The following is a 25,609-nucleotide window of genomic DNA, read 5'->3' on the forward strand; positions in this document are numbered from 1 at the left end:
TAGGAGAAAATATATGCCCAATACGTAAATCTGACACATGTGCGTTTAAAATGGTGTTCACTCTTGCCCTCGGGCCTTTGCTCACATGACCCAGAAAAGGAGGAACAATGGTCTGTGCCAGAAGGCCGTGGCCACAGGCAGGCACACCACCTGCCCCCGATGCGTGCCCAAGGACAAGGAGTTCGTCCTTTGAAACATAGTAGAGGCCCTTGCCATTAGGACACTTCTGAAGCGAGTGTCTTCCCTGCCCGTGTGCTTCCCAAGCTGCATGTGAAAGTTCATGACTGTGTGAGCTGTGCCTTCGCAGCGAGGAATCGTGGTCAGGAATCCTCCTCGTGAGGCCCAGAAGGACCAACCCCCGCCACCTTGATTCACACCTGCGGGTGCTGCCCACCGCCTCCACCAAAGCCCACAGAGGAGCTAAGTCCTTAAGGACTGAAGAGAAGTTCTCTGGGGGAAAAAAGGAAATTGTACTTTTAAAAAAATGGTGTTCACTCTCATTATAGTCACTTCTTTATTTAGGTTCTTTGGGGTAAGGGTTCTGATATATATATATGTATTTAAATATTTTTATTGATTTCAGAGAGGAAGGAAGAGGGAGAGAGCAATAGAAACATCCATGATGAGAGAGAATCATTGATCAGCTGCCTCCTGCAAATCCCCCACTGGGGATCGAGCCCACAACCCGGGCATGTGCCCTTGACCAGAATTGAACCTGGGACCTTTCAGTTTGCAGGCTGACGCTCTATCCACTGAGCCAAACCAGCTAGGGCTGATTAACATATTTTTGATAAAATAGATATATTGAATAATTCTAAAAAGCTGGTATAGTATGAAAAATCAATTCTAAGGAAATGGCGTAGTGAAAATATGGAGGGACTGACAGTTTGAATGTGTCCAGTGTATGTATTGAGAAGGAAAAGAAAGAAAACGTCATTGACCAAGTTTTAGTGCAGAGGAGAGGTAATGTTTTACATACGGTGGATATTAAGGTTTGGCTCAGTGGATAGAGCGTTGGCCTGCAGACTGAAGGGTCCAGGGTTCGATTCTGATCAAGGGCACATGCCCTGGTTTTGGGCTCGATTCCCAGTAGGGAGCATGCAGGAGGCAGCCGATCAACGATTCTCTACCATCATTGATGTTTCTATCTCTCCCTCTCCCTTCCTCTCTGAAATCAATAAATATATATATTTTTAAAAATACTTATTTTAAGAAAGATGACTAAAATATGACTTCATTCCAAAGATGGCTTTGTGGATGCTGAAGGTGAAGTTATTCTTGGAAAAGTTGGGCTTTTTGTCTTTAGTGACACAGTAAGGTGTGGAGAGCAACACTCTGTCAAGGACAATAGTTTTCACTGTGAGCGTAGGTGATGAAAGTTTAGCTCAGGAGAAAGATAGGGCTTTTTTTTTTTGTATAGGAAATGTCCATGGTGATTTCTCCTGAGTACAGACCAAGCCTATCAATGAGGAATTGTTTGCTGTAAAGAAATGCCATTTTCTTTTTTGGCTCCTCAGGTATTACTTGTACAGCCTGATGTTCCAGACCTGGCAGACCTACGTGCATCAGCAGCAGGGCATGAGGGCCAAGTACACGAGAGCCGAGAATTACGGTGAGAAACGCAAGTGCACGTCTAAAGGAAATGCCCAGATTGGCTTTTATTTTCCTTTATGAAGACTTTATTTTTTGGGAGCAGTTTTAGATTATCAGCAAAATTGAGGGGAAGGTACAGTGATTACCCAACTACATTCTGTCCCTACATATTCCCCCATTTGTAAATATTTTCTCCCACTTGGGGCTTGTCTTTTCATTCTCTTTATCTTTTGCAAAACAAAAGCTTTTAATTTTGATGAAGTCCAATTTATCAATTTTTGTTTTGTTAAACAAGTTACTTCTGGCATATGCCATTGTTTCAGACCATGTCCTAGACCTCAGGGAGTGTCCACTCACTCTTTCACTGTTAAATGAAAAATCTGCAGGTACTTGTAGGCCTGAGGGAGGAATGGTCCTCAAATTGTCATCAGACTCTTGGTAGAGATGATTAATGCAGATTCCTGGGATTTCCATGCTCAGAAAATAACAGCTTGCACTTATTGGAGACACTTTTCATAGATAATCTCATTGACTCTTTGCGAACATATCACTAAGGAGGCGTCATTTAATAGATAAGGAACTTGTGCAAGGTTACTTAACTAATAAACGACAAGGTCCAGTATTCAAACCTGACCTCTTACCCCAACTCTAAACCATAGCACCGTGCTATAGACCTTGTTGCCGAGGGTGTGTTGATTCCTGAGGCCTGCGGTGGGCTTGAGGAAGCTACATGTTAAATTTTTCTTCATATTTTGAGTTGACTTGTCAACAACTATGAAATATAAAGTATAGCTCTAGTCCTATTGACTGCATTTTGGAGAATAGTCTGAAAATGCTTTGTATAATTTTATTTTCTCCTTTGTATGCTAAAAAGAAAAGAAATTTACTTTATTAGTGATAGCTTTCATTAAAAAAAATGGAATTTACCACAAAGGGAAACCTGTTGACCTTTGCACCTTCATATCTACTAACTTCTCTTTCCTCCAGGATCACTATTGGTTTTTCTTATTCTGTTTCCCAAACAGATAGAGATAGTGGCCTTTTCTTTCGTCTTGCTTATGCTACTTGAAAATTGTTTCAAACAGCAAGTTTTATAACATGATTTCTTAGTCCTTAAACTCCATATTACGGAAAATTTTAAATCTCTACGAAATTGAAAGATGGAATAAGGAACCTCTATGTACATACACCCACCCGGCTTCAACAATTATCAACTCACACCAGTCTCACCTCTCTACTTCCTGTGTTATACACATCATTTTATATGTAAATGTTACACATCGTATCTCTAAAAAGTAAAGGGCTTTTAAAGTATTTCTGAACAGGGCAGTGTAATGATTTTCCTTTGAATGTTTTGTAACTGTCATCACTTACATAACCATTCTTCACAGGCTCTTGCATCTTTATCCATTTTGTAGAACTTCACGACTTTTCCAGCAGGGGGCACTTGAAGCCTGGAGGAATTTAGACATTCAAAGGCGGGAGAAGTACAGAGTCCCTTGAGTTTTACCATAACCCAGAGTAACCCGTCTCCTCCTCCCCCTTTTTGAAAATCTCTTTGGTGTATCCAGATGCAAAGCAAAAGATGCGACGGGCCTGGAAGTCCTGGTTGATCTACGTGGTTTTTCGAAGGACCAAACTTGAGATGCAGACCACCGCCCTGAGGTTTAGGCAGCGGAGCATTTTGTGGTGAGTGCCCTGCAGTTCAGCAACGATGCCCTGCAGTTCAGCAACGATGCCCTGCAGTTCAGCAACGATCATTTTATCTCAGCCTTGCAGCATAAAAACCCACCTTAAAACAGTTTTGAACATAATTGATACCCAGTAAATATTTATTGACAACTTGTCCAACTATAAGATCACTGGTTTTCGCATAATCGTAACACTAATTGATTACTCGCTATGTTCTTGTAGGCCTGAGGGAGGAATGATCCTCTGAAACATAGTACTTGCAAAAACTGTATTAAGTATGTATGTATATTAATTTTTTTTAATGTAAAGTGTCTCATTTAACCCTCACCATAAACTGTAAAAGAAGTTTTCTTGTTGTACAGATTAAGATATATAGTAAAGCCCTAACCGGTTTGGCTCAGTGGATAGAGCGTCGGCCTGCGGACTCAAGGGTCCCAGGTTCGATTCCGGTCAAGGGCATGTACCTTGGTTGCGGGCACATCCCCAGTAGGGAGTGTGCAAGAGGTAGCTGAATCGATGTTTCTCTCTCATCGATGTTTCTAACTCTCTATCCCTCTCTGTAAAAAATCAATAAAATAAATTAAAAACAAAAAGATATACAGTAAGTCTCAGAAAGGTTGAGTAACTTACTCGAGCTCATGTAAGTTGTAAACGCATTTTTCTGATGCCAAACCCATGCTCCTGCCTGGGCGCTGTATGTAGAATGGATAAGAGCAGAGGCTTTCCAGCTAGACTGAGCTGGGTTCACATCCCTCTTCCAACATGTATTATTGGGTCATTTCACCTCTCCAAGTCTCACTTTTTTCATCTGTGAGATAGGCACACCATTAAGTATCTTTCAAGGTTGTCATGGAGACACTTTTAAGATAATATTTGTAAAGTATTTTACCATAGGATGGATATATAGAAGTCACTTAAAATAATTTTGAAATGATTTAAAATTTATTCAGCAAATATCGTACGATTCTTAATAAGTATGCAGTTCTACTAGAGTCTATAATGGTTATTTTTACATGATTTTATTTACTCGGTGTATATTTATTGAGGGCTTAAAATGTTCCTGGTACAATATTGGGTGCTGGGGCTGCATTCAGGGAACTTACAATTCCCCGAGTGCTCTAAAGGTAACTAATACTGTAAGATAGCTTGGGTTTTGAAGTGCGTGACGCAGCTAGCATGGCCTAGGTTAGGAGGAAAGAGGTTTTGGTGGGTTGGAGTGACCAGGCAAATTGAGTGTTTCTGTAAAGCAGAGGTTGCTAACTCTCATGTCCTCATTGCTGTTCTTAGGAAATAAGCAGAAGAGAAACTAAGACTGGGATGAACCCCGGCCAGGCCAGTAGGAAAGGAAGGGATTCATCAGGACTAGAAATGTAAAAGCTACTTTCCTTTGTAGGTTATTCTGTGAACTCTCCTGATTTTTAAATCTTGGCTGTGATTTATTACATATTCTTAAATATTTGCGTAAGCCATACAGAGCAAGCGTGTTGTCTAAGGCTGGATCTGACCGTAGAACCATCAGTTTCCAAACCTTAATTGGTAGCTTTAGGACTGTGTCTCGATTGACTTTGTTAGCCGCGACTCTACCATACCAATCTAGAGATGGCGCCATGAGGCAGAGGGGCTTGAGCTGAGAGTCTGAGGCCCAGCCCTCACTACCCTTCTCTTTCCTGCATGACTTTTTTCTGATTTGGTTCCGTCTTCACTGTGCTCTTTGGCAGGGTGTGGTGGAGCGAGTGGAGGCGGCAGCTGGGACAGGTCCGGGTGGGCCGTGCTCTCTGTGCCTCGGCTGTGAAGCACAGGGCCCTGAGCCTCCAGCTGCAGGTGAGTCCTCTGTCCGCGTTGTGAAGCCCCACGCCCAGAGGGTGATGCTGGGAATGTGGCAGTGCTTGGTGAGTGCTAGCCATTCACTACTCCTTACCTTACGGTGTAGCTCTAAGTCTCCATCTATGGAAAGGGATCTTCTGTATCCTTGTTTTTAAAAATTGTCCTGGCTGTATCAGGGAGGTCACGTTGTAAGTTATGTAAATGTCTAACCACTGTGTTGTACTCCTGAAACTAATAAATGATTGAATGTCCCTGTAATTTCAAGAAGCAGAAGTTCAGCCCCGACCAGGTGTCTCTGTTGGAGCGTCGTCCCATACACCCAAAGGTTGTGGGTCCGATCCCCAGTTGGGGCACCTGTGTGAGGCAACCAATCTGTTTCTCTCTCACATCATGTTTCTCTCTCCCCCTCTCTTCTTCTCTCTTCTTCTCCCTTCCTCTCTCTGGAATCAATGAAAAACATATCCTCAGGTGAGGATTAAAAAAAAAAAAAAAGTGCAATAACAAACAAAAAGTTTAAAAAGCCAATAAAAACAAGAAGCGCCGAGCTAAATTTAAGAGTCAGCTCCAAGCAGCTAAGTTGGCCCAGAGCCCTCGCACCTCGCGTTCTCTTCTGCCCACGTTCCCACCGAAGCTTGTTTCTCTCCACATACTTTCTGAAGACTTACCAGCCACTGTAGACTTACTGGCCATTGGCGGCGATGTTGGCTGCTACCCCTGGGTAGATAGTGTCAGAATTGGGTTGAATTCCTGGACACCCTACTGGTGTCCAAGAATTGCTTGTTGGTGTGCGTCTAGGGGGGGGACTTCTCTATACCCCCGCCCACCCCACTTTAGAATGGGGCCCAGGGACCCAATTGAGGGAGAGAAGGAAGGTTAGGTAGGTCATGAGGTGACAAGGAGGCAGATTGTAGGGCTTTGCAGGCTGTGCCCGTTAAAGGCTTTGGCTCTTATTCCGGGGGTTGGGGGGTGGGAGGCTATTGGCTTTGAGTGGAGGAGTGATGTGATCCCACTTACCTCTTATAGGATTCCTCTGGTTCATTACTGCTGCATTTTGAGGAAGAAAGGGAGGGAGAGATACTAGAGACAGTGTGTTTGCAAAAGTAAATCAAGAAGGAAAAAAATCCCTAGGGTTTTAAGACACACTGAAACAAACATACCAAGTTTGTAGCAATGACTCCACAGAGAAAATCATTACTTCAAGGAACTTCAAAATACAATATTTGGACTGTTCCTCCCTAGTGGGATGTAGGCTCAGGACACAGAGGACTGCTCAGAAATCTAAAAATTATCCAGCAGTCTTACTGTTAGCAGCAGGTTTGGAATTAGGTTGAAATGATTATACCTACATTGTAAGGTAAAGCAGGCAGACAACCACGGCAGTATCATTAGGAATCACAATTTACAGGGTAAAAGGAAAGAAATTAAATAAGAGCCCTGTAAATCTGAAACTGGAAATGTGAATATCAATATGGACTCAAAAATTTATTTTACCTAAAAAATCCACTTACTGAAAAGTCTTAGAAGCAGTGGCAACAACACAGCATCTGGCATCCTGAGAGCCCAAGTTGTGGTCTCTGCTATTTCCCACTGAAAGGAACTGAGGGTGGTGTGTGTGTGTGTTTCTTTTCCTTTTTTTTTTTTTTTTTAGAAATGGCTGATTTCATATCTAGAGCTGAAAATAGACATCATAAGCCTAAGGCAGCGATTTTCAACATTTTTCATCTCATGGCACACATAAACTAATTACTGAAATTCTGCAGCACACCAAATATATATATATATATATATTTTGCCAATCTAACAAAAAGTAGGTATAGTTCTGATTGACTTAACAAAAACTAATAATAGTAGTTACCTACTCTTTTTGCTCCACAGTGACTTTTTTTAAAAAAAATTTTTAAAGAGTTGATTTGAGGCCCTGGCCGGGTAGCTCAGTTGGTTAGAGCATCATCCCAATATGCTAAGGTTGTGGGTTTGATCTCTGATCAGGGCACATACAAGAAGCAACTAATGAATGCATAAGTAAGTGCAATAAACAGATCACTGTTTCTCTCTCTTTCTAAAAATCAATTAAAAAAAAAAAAAAGGAGTTGAGTGTATTTGAGCCAAACAGAGTATATGCCTGGGAAGCAAGATTTCAGATGCTCTCCAAAGTGACTTTTTAAAATATTAGGTGCCCGTACTTGTATATAAGGATTTCTGGTACCAAGATATAGCCCATCAGATGCAACCTTATGCGATGTAACCAATAAAATGCAACTCTGTGCATGACCTATGTATTGTTCAAGACTGGGCATTCACACTGGACTGCTGTTGTGTTGGCTGTGGTCTTTTCCAAATTTGACAGCCTAAGGGAAAATAGTTCAGTGCCCCTGACTAAATAGGTGTTGCATGCTTTAAAAATTCTTGCGGCACACCTGTTGAAAATCGCTGGCCTAGGGTATAGTGTGCTTAAGCCTATGTGAGTCCTGATACAACTCCATTAACAATTAATAAAGGTTAATGGAGTTGTATCAGGACTCACATAGGCTTAAGCTAGAACAATTTGAGCATCAAAAAAGAATAAAGACTATCATAAATTAAAAACACATCAAATATATAAAAATGTATGCATTCATAATGAGACATAAAAAGGAACTCATTGGTCACAATTTGTGTTGTTAGAGCTTTGATTCAATTCCTTGAAAATTAATGAAGGTAAAAATCAAGCAATTTGTCCTGCCTCTCCTATGCACACTAATCTCTGAGAAACGAGAAGGTTAACGAGAGAGGAGGCTTCTTTATAGAATTCCAGTGATAATAAAAGCAGTAGAATTAGAAAATCACTGTTGGTCACTCCTAATGAAAAAGTGGATCTGGGCAGCAGTCACCAGGTGAAAGGACGATGGCGAAATAGAATGGAGGGTCGGACTGCTGCCACTGGGCAGTCTGGCACAGAACACTATGGCAGCCAGCCACCATGGGCCTCCTGAGGCAGTGTGCTGGGAAGTGCCTAGCACCACCTGAGAAATGTTCTTGTCTAAAAATGTGAACATGACTCCATTAGTTCATGGGAAATACAGGGGTCAGAGGAATGAGTGTAAGGCACCTTGAGACAGTCAGCCGCATCTAAAATGTGGGACATTTTATAGGGTAAATGACTTGGTATCTCTAACAAATTGGTGGCGTGAGAGAGAAAAAAAAGGAGGGAGGGAAAGTGTCATAAAATAAAGAGGTTTAAGTGACATAAACCAAAACAAACGAAAAAGGATCACTCTGGCTGCTGCATTAAAAGTAGACCATACAAGGTCAAGGATAAAAGCAGGGAAGTCAGATAAGAAGCCATTTTCAAATTCCAGGTGAGATTTTGGACAAGGATGACAGCAAGTTGGTGTTGGATTCTGGGTATGTTTTGAAGGTATTGTCCACAGGATTTGTCAATGGATAGACAAGTTGTGAAGTTGCAGAGAGAGTCCAAGATGACTCCCATGTTTTGGCCTAAGTGACTGAACAGTGTCGTTGCCATTTATTGAAATTGGGCAGATGGAGGGAGGGGCAGGTTTGTGGGGAAAGGTTAGGAAGAGGTACATGTTTTCAGCCTGGGAGGCCTTTCGAATCCCCACCAGGAGATGTCAGGACGGCAGTTGGATATGTGTGTGGAGTACTGAGGACAGGCCCAGACTGGATGTAGGTAGATCTGGGTGTCCTAGGCACACAGCTGGTGCTTAAAGCTACGAGAGCGTGGGTGGTGGAGAGGTTCCAGGACTGACCTGTGAGCTGGTGATCAGCAGCGGGAACAGAGAGACCCGTGATGTCCCGGGGCCAGGGGAAGGACGGTTTGGTCGGCTGTGTCCGATGTTTCTGGCCATTCAGGGAAGTTGAGGACTGCGATTTGACCTTTGGATTGGGAAGCTGAAGAGATCATTGATCAGAGCAGTCTCAGTAAGCCTGATGGGGAAGAGGGTTCAAGGACACCTGCCTGGGAGAAGAGAAATCAGAAAACAGACAGCCTTTTCTAGGAGTTTGGAAGAGAAGGGAAATAAATCTAGTGTTAGCCGCTGGCAAAGTGGGGTCTAGAACAGTGGTCTCCAACCGGTGGTCCGTGGACCACTGGCGGTCCGTGAGGTCTGAAAGGTTGGCGACCGCTGGCCTAGAGAGGGGTGCCAGTTGTTTGAATTGAGAATTACTGATTTATTCCTTTTAAGAAGTATTTTTATGTCCTAGCTGGTTTGGCTCAGTGGATAGAGCATCGGCCTGCAGACTGAAGGGTTCCAGGTTAGATTTCGATCAAGGGCACCTACCCGGGTTGAGGGCTGGATCCCCAGTAGGGGGCGTGCAGGAGGCAGCCGATCAATGATTCTCTCTCATCATTGATGCTTTTCTCTCCCTCTCCCTTCCTCTCTGGAAAAAAAAGAAAAGAAAAGTATTTTTATGACGGTAAGCTACCTCTCCCCACACACACTTTTTATTTTTGACCAATACCAAATCATGGGAAAGGTGGGTGCTATCTTCTGTTCACTAGGCATTGTTTACATCTTGCCATATTTGCTTTATCTAGGTATATCAGTGTATTTTCTGAGACGCTTTAAAGTTGCAGACATAAAGTTTACACTAAATACTTTAGCTTATTATCTCCTAAAAATAAGGATGTTTCCCTACCTAACCGTAATATCATTATATCCATGAAATTTAATATTGACACGATAATAACTAACATAGTTTATATGCAGATATATATTGTTGCTATTTTAGTGTCAGGTCCAGGTCCAATGAAGGGTTACCCATTGCTTTTGGTTTTTTTCTTTTTTAATTGATTTCAGAGAGAGGAAGGGAGAGGGAGAGAGAGATAGAAACATCCTATCTAATAAAAGTAATATGCAAATTGACAATCACTCCAACACACAAGATGGCTGCCCCTATGTGGTCAAAGATCCTGCCCCCATGTGGACACAAGATGGCTGCCACAAGATGGCCAGCAGGGGAGGGCAGTTGGGAGGGACCAGGCCTGCAAGGGAGGGCAGTTGGGGGCGATCAAGCCTGCAGGGGAGGGCAGTTGGGGGCGACCAGGCCTGCAGAGGGAAGTTGGGGGCGACCGGGCCTGCAGGGGAGAGCAGTTGGGGAGGACCAGGCCTGCAGGGGAGGGCAGTTAGGGGTGACCAGGCCTGCAGGGGAGGGCAGTTGGGGCAATCAGGCTGTCAGGGGAGCAGTTAGGCATCAGTCAGGCTGTCAGGGGAGTGGTTAGGGTGTGATCAGGCTGGCAGGCAGAAGCGGTTAGGGGCAATCAGGAAGGCAAGCAGGCAAGCAGTTGGGAGCCAGCAGTCCTGGATTGTGAGAGGGATGTTGGACTGCCCGGGCAGTCGGACATCCCTCGAGGGGTCCCATATTGGAGAGGGTGCAGGCTGGGCTGAGGGACACACACCCCTGTGCACGAATTTCGTGCACCGGACCTCTAGTCAATAATAAGAGAGAATCATTGATCGGCTGTCTCCTGCACGCCCCCTACTGGGGGTCGAGCCTGCAACCCAGGCATGTGCCCTTGACCGGAATCGAACCCGGGACCCTTCAGTCTGCAGGCCGACGCTCTATCCACTGAGCCAAACCGGCTAGGGCTGCTTTTGGTTTTCACATCCCTGAGGGAAATATCAATATTGTTTAGGTTGGGAGAAAAAATAGCACATTCATATGCTGATTTAAAAATCTAGTAGAGAGTGAAAATCAGTGATGTAGAAGTTGGGAGAATTGCCAGAGAGATCATCTTGAGACGGTGAGAGAAGGTGGGATGTATCCTTAGTGGAGGGGTGACCTTTGATGGGAGCATGGACAGTTTATCCAGAGTTAACAGGAGAGAAGGCAGAGCCGGTGGCTGGGTGGGTAGAGTGGGGGGAGCTTGAGAAAATTCTTTTTTGATTGCTTTTATTTTCTTGGTGAAATAGGAAGAATGGTATTCAGCTGAGAGGAAAGAAAGGCGAAGAGGTGTTTCAGGTTTAAGGTACGAAGTCTCGTCTGAGACGGTCATCTTCAAACTAGGGCATGCGTCTCGCTGAGCGTGCTTGGAGATTCCCCAAGGGTGCGCATTTACGGGGAGTCCTCTGGATCCTTTTGTGGACCTCAGCTTCTGTCGCTAAGCTTCCCGGAAACTGACGTGTCTGAGAAAGGGCCTCTTGACAACAGGCTTCCTCCCACTGAGGAAGGAAAGGGGCTCTCACCTGTCCCAGGTCCGAATGCATCAGGTCACCCTGCGGTTGTCCCTGCTTCTTGTCTCCTCGTTGGTTTGATTGTTCCTTTGTATTTTTGTTCTTTATCCAGAAAAAACACACACCTTACTTTCTGGAAGCAGAATGACCCTCTTAAAGATCCTCTCAGCCCAAATCCCCATAGCTTATGATCCTGCTTAGGGATTGCCCCGTCCTTGAGTCTGATTTTTACCTTTCCTGTGTGTGTGTGTGTGTGTCTGTTTCCCACACCTGTATTTCACCGCTGCTTTCCTGCCTCTCCTTTGATCATTGCCTTCTCTTTATTTTTCAGGCTTGGTCACGGTGGCAGGAACAGCTCCTTCACGTCCAGAGAGAGAGACAGAAGCTGGTCTGCGCAGTGAAACACCGCCAGCACCGGCAGAAGTGCCGATGTCTGAAGACCTGGCTTGGCTACCTGCAGGCCCGGAGGGTGAAGAAACAGCAGAACGGTGAGCAGGCAGTTCTGGGCTCGAGAGACAGAGGGTCGGGTCACAATTTCCACTCTCCTTCCGCCAGGGGAGCTAATTTATTAAGGAGAGATAGAACCAGAGGGTGCCCCAAATCCTGGTAAAGGGAGATTGAGGAGGAAAGTACATAATCCTAAAAAAAACACATTTATTTTGTTCTGCACATATATTTTATTTAATAGAGTTTTTAAATATATATATATATATATATATATATATGTGTGTGTGTGTGTGTGTGTGTGTGTGTATGTATATATATTTATTGATTTCAGAGAGGAAGAGAGAGAGAGAAACATCAATGATGAGAGAGAATCATTGATCGGCTGCCTCTCCTGCACTCCCCCTTACTGGGCATCGAGTCCACAACCCAGGTATGTGCCCTTGACTGGAATCGAACCTTGGATCCTTCAGTCTACAGGCCGATGCTCTATCCACTGAGCAAAACCAGCTAGGGCTTCCATAGGGTTTTAAAGATACTATAACTACCCTGTTATGATGAATATGATACATGCAATTTTGTATGTGGCTTTCCCCCCATACAACTAACCTACACTTCCCTGTGTCTTTATTCTTCATAAATGTTATATTCTTTTTAATGGTCGTACTTACTAGGGTGGCTTATCTCAATCTACCTTAGCCATTCTTCTGTCCGTAGGCATTTGGGTTCTGTTTGTCCCCAGTCACAGGGATGCCTGTGCGGTAGATGTCGAGTTGTTTTAGCGCCGTGCCAGTCGTTTATTTACCAGTGAGAGTTCAGAAGTAATAACACATGCAGAGGCCATGATCACCAGTACTTTCTGTGCTTTGTTTCTTCATCGTACGCAAAAGTGACTCACGCTCTGTGCTCGATGCCGGGTCGGGCTCTCCGGCGTTCACCTCGCCCTCCCTGCAGAAATCTCTAGGCTGCTGTGCTGTCTCTGGGGAGAGTGTGAATGTGTCCTTTTGAGAATAGTGACAGGGGGCCACTGCCTGGTTGCCCAAGCCCAGAGCGTTAGGAGTGATGAGCTGCACGTTTCGTTCCAGGACCCACTCCCTTTCACTTCCCGGACTTGAGCTCCTCAGGCCCTTAGCGAGTCAGTGTTCAAAGGGGATGAAGCTGCAGCTGCGTCAGCCTGACTGAGAGCTGCACAAGCCTTGGCCAGCAGTTGACCGAACGGTGTGTCCTGGACTCGGTCCCTGAAGTCCTGTCCAGGAGACCCTACTCAAGAGGCAGAAGTAGAGCGGAGTCTCAGAAAGCAGCGGTCGCCGTTCTTACTCGTCAGTAGTGACTAGGGGCCTCAGCGCATTGATCTCATAGCATCCTCTCCCCTAAAATCAGAGACCTTTTCTATTTCCTTGGAGAGAAGAGACGTGACGAAGGCATTCCTGAGGTGCCTCCCGTGTTTAGAAACCATGTAGTCCAGGGTTCCTCGTGAGAACTGCCTTGGAGCCGTGCTGTCCGCTCGTGGTGGGGGTCAGCTGGTATTGTTTCAGAAAACCGAAGAACAACAAAGCAATACTTAGATGGAGTTACATTTATTACGCAAGGGTCCAGAGGAAAACGTCTCTCAAATTCTGGGCCCCAACATGGAGGATCTTTCCCTATTTATATGTTTTTACCTTCTTTGTCTCCCAAATATGGAGTGTTTCTGGCCCCTTTTGCAAGTTCTTAAAGAGCCCGTATGTACTGGGGCCTTGAGACCTCAACCAGAGGCCTGGCCTGGCGCCAGCACTGATAACCTTGTCTGGGGAAGGTTTAATGGCCTCTCTGAAGTGGGAGTAGTCTTAGCAAGCAAGAATTTACAGAAGCCAGATAGCAGGGTTAAAATTTCAAACAGCAGTTTTTATATAAGATGGATGCTTCATTATGAGGGATGCTTCCTGCTCATTGCCCAGTGCGGGAGGGGCAGCAGCTAAGTTATGTTCTGTGTTGCAGAGATGGCTGAGCGATTCCACCAAGTCACGGTGCTTCAGACACACTTCTGCGATTGGCAGTGGGCCTGGCAGCGGAGGCAGAGCTGGCATGCTCGCCACGCCCGGGTGCAGGCGCTGGCCGGCAGGGTGGCGCTGCGGAGGGCCTTCACTCACTGGAAGCACTGTATCCTTTTCGGCCCTGTGGCCCGTCCGCCGCCAGCCAGGGCAGCGTGAGCTCCGGGGACGCACTGGCAGCAGTTACTGAAGGCTTTCATAGTCCTGGTCTCTGTTGACTTCTTTGAGAAATTTTTAATTGGGGCTGTTCATACAAAATAGTATGCAACATTTGTAGTTTATAGAATACTAACCTATGTATCCACCACGCAGCCTAAAAAATAGAACGTTGCTGCCCGGCCGGTGTGGCTCAATGGTTGAGCGTCGACCTATGAACCAGGAGGTCACAGTTCAATTCCTGATCAGGGCACATGTCTGGGTTGCGGGCTTGATCCCCAGGAGGGGATGTGCAGGAGGCAGCCGATCATTGATTCTTTCTTATCATTGATGTTTCTATTTCTCTCTCCCTCTCCCTTCCTCTCTGAAATCAATTAAAACAAAACAAAACATAGAACGTTGCAAATACCCCTGTCGGCTCCTCCCTGATTGCATTCTTTTTCCTCCTCCTCAGAGGCAATCCTATCCTGAATTTTTTATGTCATAATTTTATAGCCGTTCTCTACCCAGTAGGTGGTGGAAATAGCCACAGCCATTTCTAGTTCAGAAACTTATTTCGTTTCTGTTTCAGAAAGCCATCTGCGCTTAGTGGACCTATCATTATGATCAGAACTTCAATTCATTGAGCTTTTTACTCTGCAGGCATTGTACATTAGCTCCTTAATCACTATAGCAACCCTGGGGATCTGGTGTCACTGTATCCATGTTACAGATGAGGAAACGGTGATTCAAGGGGTCTAAGTAATTTTCAGACTCACAGCAAGTCACTGGCAGAGTCAGGAGTTTTTAAGCGCTGGCCTTTGACCTCTGTGCACACCACCCCGACCACAGGATGTGCCCAGGTCTGAGGAGTTTGACTGCCTGGGATTTCTATCCACATGTTCCTTTGTTCTCAAACTCTTGCTTTGTTTTATTTATTTATTTTTAACATATTTTTATTGATGTCAGAGTAAGTGAGAGGGAGAGAGAGAAACATCAATGATGAGAATCATTGATCAGCTTCCTCCTGCACACCCCCACACTGGGGATCATGCCCCTAACCCAGGCATGTGCCCTTGACTGGAATCGAACCTGGGACCCTTCAGTTCACAGGCCAACACTATCCACTGAGCCAAGCCAGCTAGGGCTTGCTTTGTTTTAAACTCCTGCCCAAATTCTGGAATATGGGGAAACTCAAAGACTAACAGTCCCCAGGGGAAAATAAGACATGAAGATGGGTCTTTACACTATGGCGGGTGAGGGTTATGATAAAGGTTTGCCTTACGTCCTGGGAGAGCTACTGTGGCCATTCAGCTAAGGAGGTGTTGGCGCGGAATTGGAGTCTTAGGGGATGACACGTGTGCCCCGCAGAGCAGTCAGGAAGGGTGTTCCAGGGGGGAGGAAAGGCACCACACAAACAGATGAAGGAACGCCAGCCCGTGGCAGGGGTCTGTGGTGGGGGTGTGGAGGCGGTAGGGTAGTGCAGGTGGGTGCTGACTGGGAACCCTTGGTGCCGTCCGTGGTCAGAGTTTGGGTTTATCCTGGTGGCACTGGGGATCCTCCGGAAGTGTTTGAGAAGGGGTGCAGCAGAGGTGTGCTTTAGAGAGAGATCCAGGGGAGAGGAGCGAAGCTGAGGCAGGGAGACCAGTTATGTGAGGCGGCTCTCTCACCAGCCTGCACGGGACAGGTCTAAGGGGCTGCAGGGTGTGGGGGCGGGGACAGCGAGGGGCTTGGCGACTGAGAAGGTGGGAGGGGATGCCAAGAGAGAGGATGCAGGAGGAAGTAGGCTCTCTTCAGACACGGAGGTTTCGAAGTGTTTACTTCAGTGGTTGACAACTCGTCTCCACGAGTTCTTGCCTCTCCTGAAAGGTCAGGCCAGCTCTTGGCTAAGTGACTCGTGTGGCCTCCCTTTGCCCGCTCTCCCGCGGGCCATCAGGAGGACCCAGGAGGACTCGGTCCATCTGCAGGCCCCTGGATCCCCTGCAGTGAGAACCCTGCGGTGGGTCACCAGGAATGTGCCGTGTGGGGTGGGACCCTGTGGAGACGAGAGGCCTTAACTCCTGGCAGACGTGCTGCTGTGCGCGGAGGAGGCTGCCCGGAGGAAGGCGGCAGAGGAGCACTGTCGGCGCCGCTTGCTGGTAAGCTGTCAGCCCTGTCCCCGGCCTCCCCTCTCGGGGCCCTGGACCCACGTGCTCCTTCAGTGCCTCTGGGCATGTGAGCCCTCTCCTGTGTGGGCCTCACCATGGAGCCCTCCCCTGTGTGGGCGTCACCATGGAGCCCTCCCCTTTGTGGGCGTCACCATGGAGCCCTCCCCTGTGTGGGCGTCACCATGGAGCCCTCTCCTGTGTGGGCGTCACCATGGAGCCCTCCCCTGTGTGGGCGTCACCATGGAGCCCTCTCCTGTGTGGGCGTCACCATGGAGCCCTCCCCTGTGTGGGCGTCACCATGGAGCCCTCCCCTGTGTGGGCGTCACCATGGAGCCCTCCCCTGTGTGGGCGTCACCATGGAGCCCTCCCCTGTGTGGGCCTCACCATGGACCCCTCCCCTGTGTGGGTGTCACCATGGAGCCCTCCCCTATGTGGGCGTCACCATGGAGCCCTCCCCTGTGTGGGCGTCACCATGGAGCCCTCCCCTGTGTGGGTGTCACCATGGAGCCCTCCCCTGTGTGGGTATCACCATGGAGCCCTCCCCTATGTGGGTATCACCATGGAGCCCTCCCCTATGTGGGTATCACCATGGAGCCCTCCCCTATGTGGGCATCACCATGGAGCCCTCCCCTATGTGGGCATCACCATGGAGCCCTCCCCTATGTGGGCATCACCATGGAGCCCTCCCCTATGTGGGCATCACCATGGAGCCCTCCCCTATGTGGGTATCACCATGGAGCCCTCCCCTATGTGGGTATCACCATGGAGCCCTCTCCTATGTGGGCGTCACCATGGAGCCCTCCCCTATGTGGGTGTCACCATGGAGCCCTCCCCTGTGTGGGTGCCCCTGTTTTCACTCTGGATCAGAGATGGTAATGGTGGGGTCTGCGGGGTGTGGGACTGTAAGGGATCTTAGAGATGTAGTCCTGGGGTTTTTTACTGGTACACAGCGGGCCCCTTTTTAATGGTTGAAGCCTAATCTGTGAAATCGATCAAAGAAGAGATGCGGAGGATGGAGGAAGGTCTGGGTGTAGAACCTGTTCTCTCCCGACCCTCGCCAACACTCTGTGTCCAGGGGGCTCCACCGACCACAATGTGAGAACCCCTGACCCCTTCCCAGGCCGTGGGGGAATGGGCGTGGCTTAGGCCACCGGTGAGACATCGATGGGTCCTGCCCCTTCCCCAACCCGAGACTCACCAAGGATTCCTTCTCCTCCACTCTTGCAAAACTGCATTTATAATTGCAAGTATAGACGGTGACCCCACGTAGTTTAAAACAAAACAAAACATCATAGGCGAAAAGCCTGTCTCGCTTCTGAGAGGCAAACTTGATACTTTCAACCTCTGTCTGTAGTGCTCCCGTCTGGGTCGTGGGGATCTCTGCTGGTCAGCGGGAGGGCGTGTTTGTTCTGTGCAGTACTGTGGACAGCAGGGAGTGGTTCCCCAGCTGTTTACTAAGTGCCTACTGTGCGGCCTCGCCTACTGTGTGTGTATCAGACTCCCAGTTGAAACGCAGCAGAGAAGCGCCCTCAGGGACCTGGGAGCAGCTGTGACTGAGCTTCTGGCCACCGGGTTCGGGCACCGCTGTTACGTTGCAGCCACTTTTGATGGGTGACCCGTGTGCCCTTTCTTCCTTCCACAGCGCTTCTGCTTTAGAGCCCTAAGCGGCAACGTGACCCGCGCCCGCCTCCAGCGAATGAGAAGGAACCTCGCTCACCAGCAGCACGACGTCGGGGTGAGGGCCTTCTCCTGCCCAGGGGCCCTCCTGGGCGCCCTTCTCTTGTTACCCTCGTGCTCACAGATTTGTCCCCAGACCCGTAGGCGCTGAAACCTCGGTGTTCGTTTCCTCTAATACTCCCTGCCAGCCAATGGAGAAACCCTTGTTTAACCCGTTTTTTATCTGCCGGCTAAGGAAGTTGGTGTTGGAATCACAGGTCAGGGACTGGATTCCAACCCTGACCTGGTGAAACAGCTTAAGCCCGCACTCCAGGCGGCTCTGGTTGGTTTGCACTGTACGTCTGTACGTCTGTTCTCTTCGGGGTGAGTTACCTGAGGACGACAGACGTTGTGTCTCTACTTACAGATTGTGTTTGTGGGTGCAGAAGGATGGGGTTTCCTTGTTTTGTCTTTTTTTTTTTTTTAATTGGTTTTTAGAGTGGAAGGGAAAGGGAGAGAGAGAAACATCGATTGGTTGCCTCCTGTAGTCGCCCCAACGATGGATCAAACCTGCAACCTGGGTATGTCCCTGACCTGGAATCGAACCCGTGGCCCTTCGGTTCACAGGATGACGCTCCAGCCGACGGAGCCACACCGGCCAGGGCTCTTGCTTTGTTTTTCATTGTGACAGTGTTCAAATGCATAGAAAGACATGAAGAGTAGTTTGACACACATAATGAAATGTGTCATAGTAACATTTTTGCATTTACAATTCAGTGACATCAAGTACGTTCACATTGCTGTGCAGCCATCACCATCTCAGAACTCTTCTCATCTTGCAAACCTGAAACGCTGTCCCCATGAAACAGCTCCCGTTCTCCTTCCCCCCAGCCCCTCGCAACCGCCATTCTCCTTTCTGTCTAGGAATTCGACTGCCCTGGGTCCCTCCTGTTGACAGTACCAGCCCTTTGTGACTAGCTCAGGGGTCCTCACACTTTTTAAACAGGGGGCCAGTTCACTGTCCCTCAGACCGTTGGAGGGCCGGACTATAGTTTAAAAAAAAAAATGAACAAATTCCTATGCACACTGCACATATCTTATTTTGAAGTAAAAAAACAAAACGGCAAAAACACCCACATGTGGCCCGTGGGCCGTAGTTTGAGGACGCCTGGACTAGCTTATTTCACTCAGCATCATGTACACGTTGTTTTTTTAAAAAAATGACAATCACTTTTTGAAAAGGAACATCAGTTACTTTGTACAGTTTTCCAATGTTCTCGATTTATCGGTTTCCTTTTGACACCATTTGAATTTTCTTTTTTCTTTCTATGTAAGTCCCAAAAACTAGAAGTCAGATCTGAGGGCTTGATGAAATGGAAGCTAGACACTTTTTTGGCAAGACTACTTCATAGGCTTTTACTTTCTACATCGGCGTTGGCGGCCACTAGGCCCCGATGAGCAGTCGCTCCTGCTTTGCATAGGCTGGGAGACCCTCCCTTTTGCTTTTCATGTTTCCTGTTGGCCCAGAACAGCTCCTTATAGCTTCTCCCTGGCGTTCCCCAGGCCGGTTGTACGCTGGGTGCTCCCAATTGAGGTCATTCCTGCTTTGGGGACCTTACAACCTTTAGGTGTGGGGTTTGCTAACTAACAGGCTAAGAGATTAGTTTGCGGTAATAAACGTACACTTCTTTCCTCTTTTGTTTCAGCTGCTGCGCCGGTTCTGGAACCTCTGGCAGTCTCGGATCGAGCAGAAGGAGGAGAGAGAGCAGCGCCCCTTACTGCAGGCTGCCCGGGACCACCACAGGTAGGGACCCTGGCCCTCACCTGGGCTCTCCCGGGACCAGCGGATGGACTCGCTGTTCCTCAGGAGTGACCACTTACCCTTCCGTGTGCTCTGAGCAGGTTCAGGAAGGCCCTGCTGTAACCAGGGGGTCCTGATCAGAGGAGAGGTAGAAAGGGGGTGTTTGTACCGGCTCTTGGCCACCATGGTTTGAAGCTTGTGCCTCTGGCTCGCCGCCTCAGTCCTTGGGGCTCTGATGGTGTTCACACTGGCAGTCGTGCATCAGTGCTGTCAGAGAGAAGGCTCAGGCCAGGGGCATGTTTGTGGCGCGGTCTTGAGGGGTGCAGAGAGTGTCCTCAGTTTTTTAGAGTTAGCCATTCCGTTAACATAAAGATGTGAGTGTCCACATGTCCATGAGGAGAAACTCAGTGTCCAGGAAGGACGGTAGAGAGTTAAAGCTGCCTGGGTCCCTCCTCCAACCCCTTGGTCTTGTGCTTCAGAGGTAACCACTATCAATTTTCCGCTGCCAGACCTGTTTAGTATATCCCCCTTAAAAAGCCACTTTCATCCATTAATGTGCACAGTTATAGGTCTGATTTTGGAGCATTTCTTTCTTTCTTTTTTTTTAAGGGGAGTGGTGAGAGGACAGGTGTCTTTTTATTTATTTTATTATTATTTTTAATTGGTTTCAGAGAGGAAGGGAGAGGGAGAGAGAGACAGAAACATCAATGATGAGAGAAAATCACTGATCAGCTGCCTCCTGCACGCTCCCTCCCCCACCACTGGGAATCGAGCCCACAACCGGGCATGTGCCCTTGAGCAGAATTGAACCTGGGACCCTTCAGTCTGCAGGCCAACGCTCTATCCACAGAGCCAAACCAGCTAGGGCTGGAGCATTTTTTACTAAGTCAGGGAGAACCCCAGTGTTTAGCTGACTCAGTTCGGAGTTATCATTATTCTAAATCCTGGTTTACAGAACTGAACGTAGTTCTCATTTTCAAAATGTCTGTGTGAGAGGAGCATGGTGTTAATAAATAAGCCCACGCCGTAAAATAGGAAGGCTATTTGGGGGATTGCACGCATGTTACCTACGTTCCAGAGACATTGCACCTGGTGGTCTAGTTAGGGTTCCAAGAGCGTTGGCAACACTTTTGGGCAAGCCTCCGTCCAAAGTCAGGGATGGCGGGTTTCATGTTAGACAGCAGGTTCTTGCTTCCCTGTCTCCGAGAATGAAACGCATGGGGTGCCTTTAACCCTCGTGATGTAACTACACCTGAATCTACCTGCCTCAGAACAAAACAGAATGTAGGAAGCTGGAAGTGGGATGGGCAGCGCCTTGGCGTTCTGTTTTATTTCAGAAGAACATTGCTACGCACGTGTGTCACGTTGTGGCTACAGCGAACGCGGGAGAGGCAAGACAAGCAGGTATGGAGCACTTCACCGCAGGCGCTCTGCTGGCTGACACTCTAGTTACGTTTCTTTTGCTTTGAAAAGATTCTTGTAGCCCGGCCGGCATGGATCAGTTTTGGGCATTGACCTATAAATCAGGAGGTCATGGTTTGACTCCGGTCAGGGCACATGACCAGGTTGCAGGCTTGATCCCCAGTGTGGGCATGCAGGAGGCAGCCGGTTCATGATTCTCTCTCCTCATTGAAGTTTCTCTCTCTCTCCCTGTCCCTTCCTCTGTGAAATAAAAAAAAATAGGCCATTTTCTTTTTTAACGTAAAGTACAAGTAAAGCTCACTCGTTGTTTTACTTCAGCTGCTACAGGCCAGAGCAGACAGGCACTTCCAGCAGAGAGCCCTGCCCGCAGCCTTCCGGGCTTGGAGGAGCCTCTGGCGATGGCGCCTGCAAGAGCGCGTCCTCGAGGCCCGAGCAGCGCGCTTTCACAGGTACGCAGCTGGGCGGCCATTGCGGTGCCTTTCAGCCTCGCAGGCCCCTGGGCGAGGCTCTTCCTGGTTTTTCTCGAATTGATTTTTCTCTGAAATCAGTGCGCGCTCACTGATTCCATCTCGCAGGAAGTCGGCCAGCCTTCTCCCCCAGGGAAACGTTTGTCCAACTCATTGCAGATGCTTTCAAAGCCGCTGGGTTGTAGGCCCCTTCCCTCCTTACAAGCCACAGTGCGCTCCGTTCACACTGCCCCTGAGCGTTCTGGGTCCGAGGGGTGGACCTTGCGTTGCTTTGGCAGGCCCCTGGAGTGTGATTTCCCTGCAGCGTGTGGTCCCTGCTCTGTCAGCCCTGGCTCTGTGAAGTCCTGAAATTGGGACAGGCAAGGAGCAGAGCCACCTCTTTTTAGCGGCCACAGGGCAAACTTGCCAAACAGCAGGTCCTTACTACATGTGGGTGGGATGTATTGAAATGATTCGTCTGCCACTCTGGTAGGCAGGGTGTGATGGGAGAAAGGAAACCACCAATAGATAGACTCGTGTGCCTATGCCATCATCATCTCATTAATAACGTCCTTCTCCCAGCAGTCCTGAGAGAACAGGTGCAAAATGGCTAATGACCCACCCAGGTAAGTGCAGGCGGTCATTGGCAGAGCCCAGGTTTAAACTCTGAGCTCCCGGACTCCAAAGTCCAAGGAGGGAGATCTTCCTAAAGACTTTGCGGGAGATAAGACTGTTACGCAAGAAAGTAGAGAAGAACAAACAGTTCCAGAGAACAGATCCTCGTGTGCTCAGCTGTGTCAGCCACAAGCTCGAGGGCTCAGCGCTAGTGCTGAGGATGGGTGGCCGAGTGGACAGAGGAGGAGGACAGGACTGAGGCGATGGGTCAGTAAGAGGCAGATGTGTGAACAGGTGCATGCAGCCAGTGAGATGACAGCTTTGGGGACTGCCCTGAGTAATGGTGTAGGCCAGCTTAGGACAGGTGAGAGGGAGGGACACGTATTGGGAAAAGTGGCCTGATCTTGATTAGGAGGATTCGATCCTCGGCCAGGCGGGGCGACGAAGCCCGTTGATGTGTCTCTCTCACATTGATGTTTCTTTTTCTCTCTCCCCCGCTCCACTTTCTCTAAAAATTAACAGGAAAAAATGTCCTCACGTGAGGATTAACAAAAAATACACACTTTTCAATTACAGTTCACACACAGTATTACATTTGTTCCAGGTGTACAACATGGTGATCAGATGTGTACATGCTTTACCCAGTGATAAGTCTAGGACCCGTCTAGAGGTGACAGAGCAGTGGTTCCCAAACTGACCTCCCTGACCTCCCTGCTGCCTGCTGCTTCCGGGGCAGCCTCAGGCCTGCTCAGCAGCCTTGGGGGCCAGGCATCTGGTTGTTTTTGTTCGTTTTGTTTTATATTTTTGTTGATTTCAGAGAGGAAGGAAGAGGGAGAGAGACAGAGAAACATCAATGATGACAGAATCATTGATTGGCTGCCTCCTGCACCCCCCCCACTGGGGATTGAGCCTGTAACCCGGGCATGTGCCCTTAACCAGAATCGAACCCAAAACCCTTCAGTCTGCAGGCCGACGCTCTATCCACTGAGCCATACCGGCTAGGGCCAGGCATCTGGTTTTCACCGCTTTGCCCACGGATGTGTGTCCTGCTGATCAGCCTGGCCTGGAGCAGCTTTCACTAGTAACTGTGGGCACTGGTGGTAACTCAGCGTGGACTGGAGAGAAACAGTCTCAGAGTCTTGCTCATGCTCTGGGAGTGCCTGGCTGGCACCAGAAATACTTTGAAAGAATTGGGTTGTTGTGGGGTTTTTGGCTATTTTTCCTCTTCTTCCCCTTTTCTTTCTCCCTAGCTAAGCTATTTGCCTCTTAAAAGCACAGTGTCAGAGGAAAATCCATTTGGAACTGCTCATTCTATTATTGTTATTTATGTAGGGAGACATTAGAGAAGCAAGTGTTTGCTATTTGGTGGCAGAAGATGTTTCGGCATCAAGAACACCGCTTGGCTGAGAGAATGGTACGTGTTTCCCCTGAGGAGGTGCTGATTCAAGCCTTTGCATTTCCTGCCTCCTCTCCTCAGGACGTCGCCTGGGACCCAGACCCCCTGAAGGACATCCTGCCTGGGACCAGGACTTGGGGCAGGGCCAGGCTCTGGGGCAGCGGGTTCCTCTGCACAGATGGCTTCTGGGCGAGGGCAGCTGGCTCCTGAGTGTCTGTTTCTTTTGCCTCGTCGTCCTGGCTTCCATACCCCTCCGACCTCACGCATTCTGTTCTCTCCCTGCCGTCCTGCCGCAGGCCATCCTTCACGCGGAGCGGCAGCTCCTGCGCAGGTCCTGGGCCACGTGGCACCGGCGGGCGGCAGCACATCGCCAGGAGCGGCAGTGGCAAGCGGTGGCCCGTGCCCACCACCGCCAGGCGAGGCTCAGGACGGCTTTCTCCACTTGGAGGGAGGGCGCCCGAGCGCTCAGATCAGAGTGAGTGGTCGCTTCTTTCTGCCTCTGGCTTTTCCCATCTCAGACCAGCTTTTTTAATGTTTTTGCTGATTTTTGGAGAGAGAGGAAAGAGAGGTAGAAACATCAATGATGAGAGAGAATCTTTGATCAGCTGCCTCCTGCATGCACTCTCCTGGGGACCCACAACCCGGGCATGGGCCCTGACCTGGAATTGAACCTTTGACTTCTTGGTTCCTGGGTTGAAGCTCAACCACTGAGCCACACTGTCCAGGCTCAGACCAGCTTTGATTGTAATAGCAGCACCGTCAGATCTGAGTGCCCAGCCAGAGGGTCATGTTAGCCTAGACTCTGGTTTTAAGTTCCGGAAATTCAATCTGAAACAGTCTGAGCAAAACCAGGGCTGTGCTGAGAGGATCCTCACGTGCCTGTGCATCTGGGTCCTGCGTGGGCGCACCCTGCTTGCTGGTTGGGGCCCATGTGAAGTGACCGTGGCCAAGGAACAGACGAAGGGGCTTCCTTGGGAGTCGTGGACCCTCCCCAGCACGGAGCAGAGCTTGGCCAGGGCCATGGGGCGGCAGGTTTTGCCTACCACGTGGTTCGTGGGGACAGGGCCCCCGGGCGCACTGCAGGCGCTGTCCTGCTTCGGGGCCTTCCTGTGCCCCCTTGGCTGTGAGGCTCTCCCCGCCTCCGCTCGGGCCGCCTTGGGCCCCTGCACGTGAATAGGCCTCAGCGGTACTTGGAGCCCCGCGAGGTCGTCTGCAGAGACGTGATCACACGTGCACGCTCCGGGAGGAGAGCCCGATCCTTTGGCCGCCCTTCAGGGTGGATCTTGATGCCCCCACATTTAAGAACCACTAGGCAGGAGCCAGGGAGAGTGAGGGGGGACCCTCGGCTGGGCCCTGGCCGGTCTGGGCTGCGGCACCGAGCGCCCACTCTCTCCGCACAGGAAGACGGGCGGGGTGCTGGCGACAGCGTTCCTCTCAGCGCGGCTCCTGCGCGGGGCCTGGCACAGGTGGAGGGAGGTAAGCTTTGGCACAGGCGCCACCCCGTGTGGCTGTGCCAGGTGGAGCTGGGCGGCAGTGACTCACCCGCCAGACGGGCTCCTCCCCCGTCCCTCTGAGACCACAGGCCTCTGAGCGTGGGGCGGGCCGGGCAGCAGATGAAAACGTGAACCTGGCCGCCCGAGATGATAGGCTCAGAATTCCTTGTTCTCTTCGGCGCTGGGCTGCTCTTATCTGAACTTCCCGAGTCTGAAATTCCTGGTCTCACCACGAGAGGCATCCTACTCTGGGCAAACCCGTTCCCGCTCACGTGGCCGGAGCATTCACCCCAATCAGGCCCTGGCCCCGTGTGATCCCCGCAAAACCCCTAAAGGGGCCTATTTATAGATGAGGAAGTGGGGCTCCTTGGTGTGCCTTCCCCGAGCTCACCCAAGCCCCGTGTACCTGGAGGCGAAGCTGAGCCTGCCCTCCTCGGCCCTCGTGGCCGGCTCTCTGTCCGCAGTGCCTGACCCTGCGGGGCGCCGAGCGGCAGAAGCTGATGCGAGCAGACCTGCACCGCCAGCACACCTTGCTGCACCGGGCGCTGCACACCTGGGGGGTAGGCGCTGCCGCTTCCTCCTCGCCCCCCCAGAACAGTCGTTCCAGCAGAGCGAGGGCCGGGACAGTGGGTGTTACAGCGCAGGCTCAGGCCTTCCGGCCCTGCTCAGCACGTGCGAACCAGAAAGTGAACTCCAGTGCAGTCTGGGCTCCAGCCTTCCCTTCGGAGGGGCCCCGGGTCCA

The 25,609-nt window shown here is 49.3% G+C and overlaps 1 protein-coding gene across 1 annotated transcript in view; it reads left to right on the forward strand.

The window, feature by feature from the left end:
• The window catches only part of SFI1 (SFI1 centrin binding protein), a gene marked incomplete at its 5' end in the record, with an annotated part of 48,206 nt that overhangs the window by 14,072 nt on the left and 8,525 nt on the right, over positions 1-25,609 (forward strand). The window contains 14 exon segments of the mRNA XM_079762485.1: positions 1,518-1,612; positions 3,165-3,282; positions 5,004-5,106; positions 11,614-11,770; positions 13,704-13,865; positions 15,959-16,029; positions 17,681-17,773; positions 19,401-19,498; positions 20,833-20,899; positions 21,236-21,366; positions 23,311-23,392; positions 23,671-23,849; positions 24,775-24,850; positions 25,332-25,427. Coding sequence (XP_079618611.1) covers positions 1,518-1,612; positions 3,165-3,282; positions 5,004-5,106; positions 11,614-11,770; positions 13,704-13,865; positions 15,959-16,029; positions 17,681-17,773; positions 19,401-19,498; positions 20,833-20,899; positions 21,236-21,366; positions 23,311-23,392; positions 23,671-23,849; positions 24,775-24,850; positions 25,332-25,427 — 1,528 coding nt within the window.

The sequence above is a fragment of the Cnephaeus nilssonii genome, assembly GCF_951640355.1.
Source record: "Cnephaeus nilssonii genome assembly, chromosome: 22".
Lineage (NCBI taxonomy): Eukaryota > Metazoa > Chordata > Mammalia > Chiroptera > Vespertilionidae > Cnephaeus > Cnephaeus nilssonii.